At 32.3% G+C, this 9,318-nt stretch overlaps 1 protein-coding gene across 1 annotated transcript in view; it reads left to right on the top strand.

The window, feature by feature from the left end:
* The first annotated feature begins 389 nt into the window (after positions 1 to 389).
* LOC106472606 (activating signal cointegrator 1 complex subunit 2-like) overlaps positions 390 to 9,318 on the top strand; it is a 35,022-nt gene continuing 26,093 nt past the window's right edge. Inside the window, exons 1-6 of the mRNA XM_013933259.2 lie at positions 390 to 464; positions 1,912 to 2,096; positions 4,888 to 4,959; positions 7,006 to 7,120; positions 8,142 to 8,339; positions 9,068 to 9,141. Of these exons, the coding sequence (XP_013788713.1) occupies positions 2,044 to 2,096; positions 4,888 to 4,959; positions 7,006 to 7,120; positions 8,142 to 8,339; positions 9,068 to 9,141 (512 nt within the window). The 5' untranslated portion in view covers positions 390 to 464; positions 1,912 to 2,043. The remainder of the gene's footprint in view (positions 465 to 1,911; positions 2,097 to 4,887; positions 4,960 to 7,005; positions 7,121 to 8,141; positions 8,340 to 9,067; positions 9,142 to 9,318) is intronic.

Here is a 9,318-nt window from a genome sequence, read left to right on the forward strand (position 1 = left end):
TGCTATATCCTAACTAAATTATTGTTTTATATCTTTTGCTTCAAGTGATTATGGGTTTCCATGTTTTTAAAGTTTAGTCCTCAGTTTTAGGGGTTTTACTGAAATTTATCTGATTTTGTTGTTCATTATAATACTGGCTTTGTTGAAACTGTCAACACACAAGTTTCATAAACCTGTGTTCCAGAAACTTTCTTAAAGTTTGTTTTCAATAACATTGTGTTTTGTTTATAAATGATCTTAGAGTGATATAATTTCAATTAGTAATTATTCCCTTCTAGAATGTACTATAGTAAATATACCTGTTACCATACTTCTTTGATCTTCTTTATATGAGTGCTTTGCAAGCTATTAATCTTTTTCTTTATGTGTTTGTTTTTTTTCAGGAATTTACTAGCGAACCACTAGATAAGTTGTACCTAGATGTTGTTAACAAGCAAGGAGAGAATATAAAGGTGTCAGCTTTGGTAAGTACAAGTTCCTTCTCCAAGCAAAATTCTTAACTTTGGTTTATTATAGTACCAAAATTTCTAATTCCCCTCGAGAGCTGGTATAAAGATATTTGTGACGAGTTTATACCGAAGAAAATCATACTTCAAAAATTTTCCACAATCCATTAGATGGAACTGTTGGTTAGTAGATTACTACCATTTCAGTTCTCATTAGACTTAGGTTAATAGACAACGTGTCTTCAAAAGATGAGAACCAACTCACAGTAGAAGTGTCATTACAATGTTCACACACCAGACCTTTTCATTATGTTTGTTATTTAATGGGCCATTATATGTATGCATGCTTCAAAGCTATATTTGCACCAGTCAGCTGTGAAGTAGTTAATGTAGTAATTATATGCAGTACATGTACTAATATAGCAGAAGTTAAGATTCAGTGAATTTTCCTCTCCTTCAGACTAATAGAGAAGTATTTGTCAGAACAGAAACTAAAATTAATAATTTTTATCTCTACAATATTGACATACTGTGACACCTGGCTTAAAAAGGAACAATCCATCTTTTTATATCGTATAATATAAAAACAATAACTTAAAAAAAAAAAAGGATTGTAGCAAAAATATGCTTGTTTGTTCTAAATATTAGCATTGTTCTTGTTTATATATATATATGTACAAATGTGAAAATTTTTAATTTTGTAGCGCCACTTTGTATTATGGTATCATATCTCTGATCATCTTAGTAGATGGCTATATGTATGTTATTTTGTAAGGATACATTGTATGTGTAATCAGTAATATTACATCTAATAGTTTTAAGCACTTAGAAGAGACAGTTTAAAAATGTGTGCCATTGAATTTAGCATAACAGTAACATTTGTAGAGAGAGACACTGCTATAAAGCTGAACATAGTACTGGTAGTGTTATTAAAAGAAATTTACAAGTTGAGTAGCAGTAACAATACCAAAGTTTTCTGATTCGTCGGGTGTTGTTTAGCGACCAGTAATTTTCTTATAATTTTTAACTTGTTTTTAAAAATAGTCAGCATGAGAGTTTGTACTTATAATATCTTTGTGATTTAAGTAAGTTTATCGAACACAAATGTTCTTTATTGTTAGTTATTAATAACTTTCGATCAAAAGTAAACCACAATATGATAAACAGAGGCAAAAAGTATAATCTATAATAATTAGAATGCATTAAATCTTCATTAGGGTACCATTACTGTTAACAATATAATCGACCATAATCCCGGTGATTGTGAGAAATAACAAGAATAATAATCAGTCATTTTGAATATTTTTTGTATAAAAAAAATTAATGAAGCTAAATTAAAGAAAAATCTGCTTTCATGTACATTGTATCAAGTAAACTGTTTTAAAATAATTTTGATATATTTATCTTTACTTTGTCAGAATAATAAAAAAAATTCATATATATACGTTTTTATTTTTATATCTAGCATAAGGGATTTGCAGAACCAATAAATTTTATCACATATAAACCTCCTCCTGCTATAAAATCCAATGTGAAACTAGCTGACCACGAAAAGAATGATCTGGAAAATGCTGCTATTGAAGAGTGGCTGGATAGAATGGTAACGATAGAAGATGACCTTCATCATCTTTTAAAAATGTCGCATCATAGGTATGAAGTACAAAGCTCAGTGTTTTATTAATAAACTTACATTTTAATTACAATGCAACACAACCAAGGGGAGAGAGGAAATTAAACTGGTATTCAAGGGGATGATTACATTTTGTTTAGATAACTAAATATACAAAGGACACATAAATACGGAGTCTCGTTTGGATAATATTTGCATTTAGTGACTAAAAAGAATCTCAAATTTTCTTTATTTCTTATTGTTTTTGTATAAATATACGATACTGATCACACAAACAACATGAAATAGAAAGGAGGGAGGAAGGGGAACTTTTCAAAAAATAAAACACATTTTGTAGGTTTCTATTACATGTACAAAGATTTTTCACAAACTAAACAACAAATTGTAAGATACAAAAAATTAGTCTTCCAACAATCACAAAGTTTTTAATTAACTAGTTCAAAGGATAACTGATAAAACCATTAAACACATTCTCTCACACTCCGATGCACTGACAAAGATATAACATGCTTTTCACGATCACCTCTAAAGATTACCAAAAGAATTAAAGTGCTTCTGTACTCTCTTTTTTTGTTCACATTTTCTCTTAGTTTTCTTCTTCTTTTTGAAGCCTTTTTAGTTGAAACTTTGTCGTTGTCAAGATCCAAGCTTAACTTCCTCATGGACTTGTTCTCTTTTGGTTCATATCTGTGAAGAATTACTGCTTGATTTTTACCTATTTTGGTTTATTAGACACTTGGTGAGTCCCATGATTGGTCAGACACTTGGAGAGTCCCATGATTGGTCAGACACTTGATGAGTCCCATGATTGGTCAGACACTTGATGAGTCCCATGATTGGTCAGACACTTGATGAGTCCCATGATTGGTCAGACACTTGGTGAGTCCCATGATTGGTCAGACATTTGGTGAGTCCCATGATTGGTCAGACATTTGGTGAGTCCCATGATTGATCAGGCACTTGGTGAGTCCCATGATTGGTCAGACACTATGTGAGTCCCATGATTGGTCAGACACTTGGTGAGTCCCATGATTGGTCAGGCACTTGGTGAGTCCCATGATTGGTCAGGCACTTGGTGAGTCCCATGATTGGTCAGACACTTGGTGAGTCCCATGATTGGTCAGACACTTGGTGAATCCCATGATTGGTCAGACACTTGGTGAATCCCATGATTGGTCAGACACTTGATGAGTCCCATGATTGGTCAGACACTTGATGAGTCCCATGATTGGTCAGACACTTGGTGAGTCCCATGATTGAGTTGCTTGTATTTTATCTTGACTATTTTTTCTTTAATCTGACTCTTTATGGTTATCTCTACTTTTACCTTTCTTCATAAGGGGAAAGTGTTTCACCTGACGAAGAAAAGTCCACCTTTCAAAAGTGCTCAGTTTATAGGGTTCTGTATTTTTGTCTTTGCTTTAGGCATTAGCAATTTCTACCTTGTAGTTTTCATTTTGGTTTTAACCAATTTACTACTTTTGTAGGCCGTTAAAACTCAAGAATCCTGTTTCATGCTCTTTGCAATATTTGTTGTAGTTTTCACACATTTTTTCTTTAACTCCTTATTGTAGATATAGTTAATATTTTCTCCTCTGTCTTTTGTATTATTAAATGTAATGACCTTTTTGGGTGTAACTTGGATTATGCATTCAGTGTAAAGCAGACGTGATTTTACAGTGTCACTGAACATAACCGAGTAATTATCGCTTTACATAAATCACTAGTAAGGCTTGTCTTAGGTGTATTATGTACAATTTTGGTCCTTTATTCTTCCATACACCTTTCCATCTCCAGAATCATCCTCTAGCTATCCTCTGAACCATTTACAATAAATCAATATGCTTTCTTAAGTGTATGTTCTAGAACAGCTTCAAAGGAAAAAACAAGGGACTAGCTGTAACATGAAGAGTTTATGTTCTAGAACAGCTTCAAAGGAACTAGTCCCTTGTTTTCTGTCTATAATGTTAGAGGGAAAAACCCCTAACTATCCTTTGATTTCATTATTTTATATCCAATTTCAATGAATATTTTATCCTTCCCTTTGTTTCAGCTGAACTTCAAGCCGGTATTGATGCCCTGATGACATTCTTGTAGTTACATTATTTGTTAGTAAACTATTAAGGCCAGGATGCTGCTTAAAATATAAAACAATAATTAATCTTTTGCCAAAAAAAAAATTAGTCACAGAAAATATTTTGTAGATTCGCTTAAAATATTCTTTATCCTCGTTATCTTTGATTATTGTGTTTAATTTCACAGTTACACTTGTATTGAAAAAACTATTATGTCATTGCAGATTAAATGCTTAAGACTAAGAAAAAAATTACAAATGCTGTTAGCAAAAGTAAACCCGTGCACATTGAGAGTATGGAAATAAAAAGAAAATGTTTGATAGGATATTTTTAAAGTAAACTCGGTATATTTTTTTGTTTTCTTTTAATCGTGTGTGATTTTGTTTTATTTCTTCTCTTCCCAAATCAAATTACATAGTGACCGTAAAAAATGATATTCTGCTTGATTTTACAGTAACTATTTATTTGTCATGAGCAAAAATTTAAAGATTTTTTTGTGCATTACATGATTTTGTTTGTAAAATCTGACTTATATTAAAGTTTAATATAATTTTTTGACAGCTAGCTAATAATTCGCTCTCTTCAGAGATTCCTACCAATGTGTATGTTAGCAGAATTTCAGTTTTTATGTATGAAAACTGCTTGTTCTTATTTATGAAAACAGAATGTAATCCTTTGTACCTATTGTTCAATGTTTGACAGCAGCTAATGAAATGTGTTTGATATATTACCACAGGTTTTGGTCCCAAGTGGTGTTTGATGAGACTTTGAGAAACTGTCTTGGATCCTACTTAGCTTATGCTCCAAGGTAATAACTTTAGCAGATGTACTGGTCAAGTTTGCACAAAACTGCTGATATAATTTCTTTTTTAAGACATAAAGACAATTCATTGTTTTGATAGATTAGATGTAAGAACAAATCTTTCAGGTGTTTCTGATACAATGGACTACATTTCGCTGGTGTTTTTGGTGGGTGATGTTTCATTCTCATTGGTGAAGGAAGGAACCCTAAATGCTGTCTATATAAATATATTAGACCAATGAAGGGGGGCCAGTGTGTTGTTCACAACAATATTTCAGGTCAATGACACAGAAACTAAAGTGTTGTTCATTGCATGGTTCCATGATAATGAGAAAGAAACTGATGTTCACTATTAGATTTCAGGATGTTGACAAAGAAACTAAAGTGATGCCCACTGAAAGGTTCCAGGCTGATGCAGTTCATTGCAGTATTAATGCTTGTCCTATGAAAATCATCTTTTAAAATAGTTTCACACACACACATATATATATATATAATGGTTCTGTTTATTGTATGTCCATGTAACTACTTCACAGGTGTGGATGGATCTTCACCAAATTTGGTATGGAGGTTCATTGGGTCCATGGAGAGATACATACAAATTTTCAGTTTTGTGGTTTTTATGGGCATTTTTTTTTTGTTTTTACCACTACTTTGCCCCTTGTTGATGGATCATCACCAAATTTACCATGAAGGTTTGTTGGGTCCATGTTAAGATGCATGCAAACTTGTGGTTTCACATTTTGTGTTTTGCAGTTTTTATGGAAATTTTTTTTACAATTACATATAAGAAAAGCAACTTTTCATGTCCTAAGATAACCTTTCATTAATGATGAATTTATTTAACTTCCATCCAGAGGACGGGTACTCCAGCTAGTATAACAATAAACCTGTAATTCTTTGGTGTTTGTTTTTTGGGGGAGTTGGAAATTAAAGCTTACACGTGAACTTCAAGTATTTAACATTCATACATTTTATAGAGTGGTATTTTACTATATGTCTACATTGTAGCGTTTGATATATCACTATATGAAAATGAAGTGACTACAGCAAAGAAAAGTTTTATGAAGAACAGAATAACAAAGTAATAAAAAATAATTGGTTTTTTATATTTTCAACTTTTGAAATTATTAATAGTGTATTTCAGGTGTATGGAATGATGCTTTCATTTTGCCCGTGGATGCAGAATGGGCAGTAGATCTGAAACAAGGGAGTCTTAAGTTTCATGTAATACACTTTGAAAACTAGTGTAAATTAGCGCTGACCAGATAAAAAAGATCATAGTTTGGGTCACTAAATCTCAATGAACAGTTAATTTTAATGAAGAAAAATTATTGAGTGGAACATATAAAAAGCTATTCAAAAGCCAAAGTTGCAACGTTAAACTAAGCAAAATGAAATAGATTTCATGTCTATGAACTTGCAAAAAAAAAAGACTGCAGGAAATACTTGGAGAGTTTGTAATATAACCGGTGTGGTTGGATATGTATGGACTTTATAGTAAAAATCAACATCATTGAGTTGGCCAATGTAAGGAAGGTTTTGGATGTGGTATTTTTGTTATAAAATTAATATTTTGATACTATATAAAATATTAGAAAACTTGATATTCTACTTTCTTTCTTTTCTTTTTTAGGTTTAACATTTTAAAAGTCAAATTCAAAAATAATCTCAAAAGCTTTGAAGTTGGCTGGGTGTGCTGACCATCAAAGTTGCTACAAATAAAAATTGTGATGGTGGGCCATATGTTTTGGCCCAAGTATCCCTGTGTTAAGGATGTATTAAATTAATACTGGTGTAAATAAAAACAAGTAGTCTTTACTTAGTTACGTGACAATGATAAATCTCATGAGATTTATTAAATTTTTTGCCATGATTGAGTATAAATAGACAATCAAACTTATCATTTTGCTTCAGTATTTGTTGGCTATTGATCACACTTACTGGCTACTTTATCTTCAACACGTACTGCATCATAAGAAAACGTTTTGTACTTTCCAGATGCACGTCTTTATACTCTCATTAGTGTTTAAAACTTTCTGTTTTATCCAGGTATTATGATCTAGATGACTTTATGGTGACTGAGGAAATGAAACAGGCCTTTCAGCGGGTCCACAGGTTGGTCTTTATGGTGTACCTACGTATGTCTACGTACAAAGAGACCAAGGCAAGATACTTACATTAGTTTCAGTAAATGTTAATATTATAGCAATACAATCTAGAATATTAAGAGTAATGTGATATTAGATATGGTCTTAAACATTAATTCTTTTTAGTTTTAAATCTGTTTTCAGTTTCATTATGAAGTTTATGTGTCTGTTTTAACATAACTAAATAAAACTGAGATGTATTCTAAAAGATATGACTGAATTGGTAGTTATTGAAAGACAAATACGAAAAGGTAAAATACTAGGCGAAATTTGTAACTTGCTCATCATGAAGTACACTTGTCAGATTAACCTGGTTGTTCTCAGTACATTTTCCCATAGTGTTAGATTGTTTTGTATTCACATACTGTGTGCGCCCGGCATGGCCAGGTGGTTAGGGTGCTCGACTCGCAATCTGCGCGCCACAGGTTTGAATCCCTGTCCCACCAAACCTGCTCAACCTTTCAGCATTATAATGTGATGATCAATCCCACTATTTGTTAGTAAAAGAGTAGCCCAAGAATTGGTGGTGTGTGGTGATGACTAACTGCCTCTAGTCTTACACTCCTAAATCATGTAGCTTTGCATGAAATTCAAAACAAAAAAAAACAAACACATACTGTGGTACATGTTGTATTACCTAATTTTAAACAACAAACAAAACTAATGATAGAAAAAAAACGGATTTATACTACCAGAGGGCCTCATAAGAACAAATTTTTATGATAAATAATTTTTTTTAGATACACTGGGGCCAAACAGTTTAAAATAAATTAAAAAGGGAACGTATAAAGGCAGTGTAAGATTTAATTATGAAAGGGTTTTGGTAACAATATAATTTTAGTTTACAAGTATTTAAAAATAATTATGACCAAGTTAGTTTTGGTCATGTAAAACTACAATGCTTACGAGTTAAAGAATATGACTTTTTTATAGTTATGAAACTTTTTAAGGAAGCTATATGTCTAAAAATTTCACTTATCTGAAAATATTTAACTTAATAAATTACTTTTTTTTTATTGTAAGTCCTTTGTTTTATAGTCTGCTCATATTACGCCAAAAGAGTTTGGTACGATAATTTACGATCACTACCTTTTTGATATTCCAAAACTGATGGATCTCGCAGTACTCTACTCTCCAGGTAATCAAGCTCTTCTACATAAAATGGTGGAAAATATTTTTACAACACAAAGATCATATGAAAATGACCTCTCAGAAGCTGTTCCGACAATTTTGGAGGTATGAATTTTATTGTTGTACCTGGTTTCAGAAAATAATACGAGTTTTGAGAATGTGTCGTTTCAGACTTATTTTAAATTTAGGTACTCTTTTTTCTTTATGATGTAAAACATTTATTAGTGGCTCCTCAATGAAACTATTTCAGCAAATGAAAAGCCTCATACCAATACAGTGAGTTTATTTATAAATACATTGTTTGTTGTTAAGCGCAGAGCTTCACACAATAGGCTATCTTTGAGACTTACCATTGAGCCACTGAGGAGCTATAAATAAACATCACATTTTACAAAATTAAAAATCTGGGCAGTGGTTTTTATACAGCTCATTTCATGATGTTATTTAGGGAATAAAAATATGGTTTGGTTACAGCAGTGAAATAGTAAAGCCATCAGCATATTTATGCAATTTGTTATCATTGTATTATTACCATAAGAGGCCTAATCACCACACAAGTCATGACAAACAAGTTTGAAATACTGCACTGTTGATACATTTAAAGCATTTTTGTAAGACTTGCAAAGCACCCTATTGTAGAACTGGTCACACTTCGTATACTACTTGGATACTTTTCATTTTATTGGAGTGTATTTCTAGCTGGAATTTAGTGTAGTTCACTCAATTCTGTTTCTGCGTAATCTCGGTCACACAATTTACAAGTATCGAAGAAACTCCTTCAACTTACTCCTTTCAGGTTTATGTTTCTTGTGGACTATTCTTTTAATAATGAGGTTATATCATATGTTGATGAAGTGAATGCCAGTTTTAAACGATGTGAGCTAAAACTAAAGTACATCTTAGATAGGTATTAACCCTCCCTGTCAATCGTATGAGGCCCTGGCATGGCCAGGTGGTTAGGGCGCTCGACTCGCAGTCTGCGGGTCGCGGGTTCGAATCCCCGTCACACCAAACATGCTCGCCCTTTCAGCCGTGGGGGCGTTATAATGTGATGGTCAATCCCACTATTCGTTGGTAAAAGAGT

This window comes from Limulus polyphemus, unplaced genomic scaffold, assembly GCF_000517525.1.
Source record: "Limulus polyphemus unplaced genomic scaffold, Limulus_polyphemus-2.1.2 Scaffold5462, whole genome shotgun sequence".
Classification (NCBI taxonomy): Eukaryota; Metazoa; Arthropoda; class Merostomata; order Xiphosura; family Limulidae; genus Limulus; species Limulus polyphemus.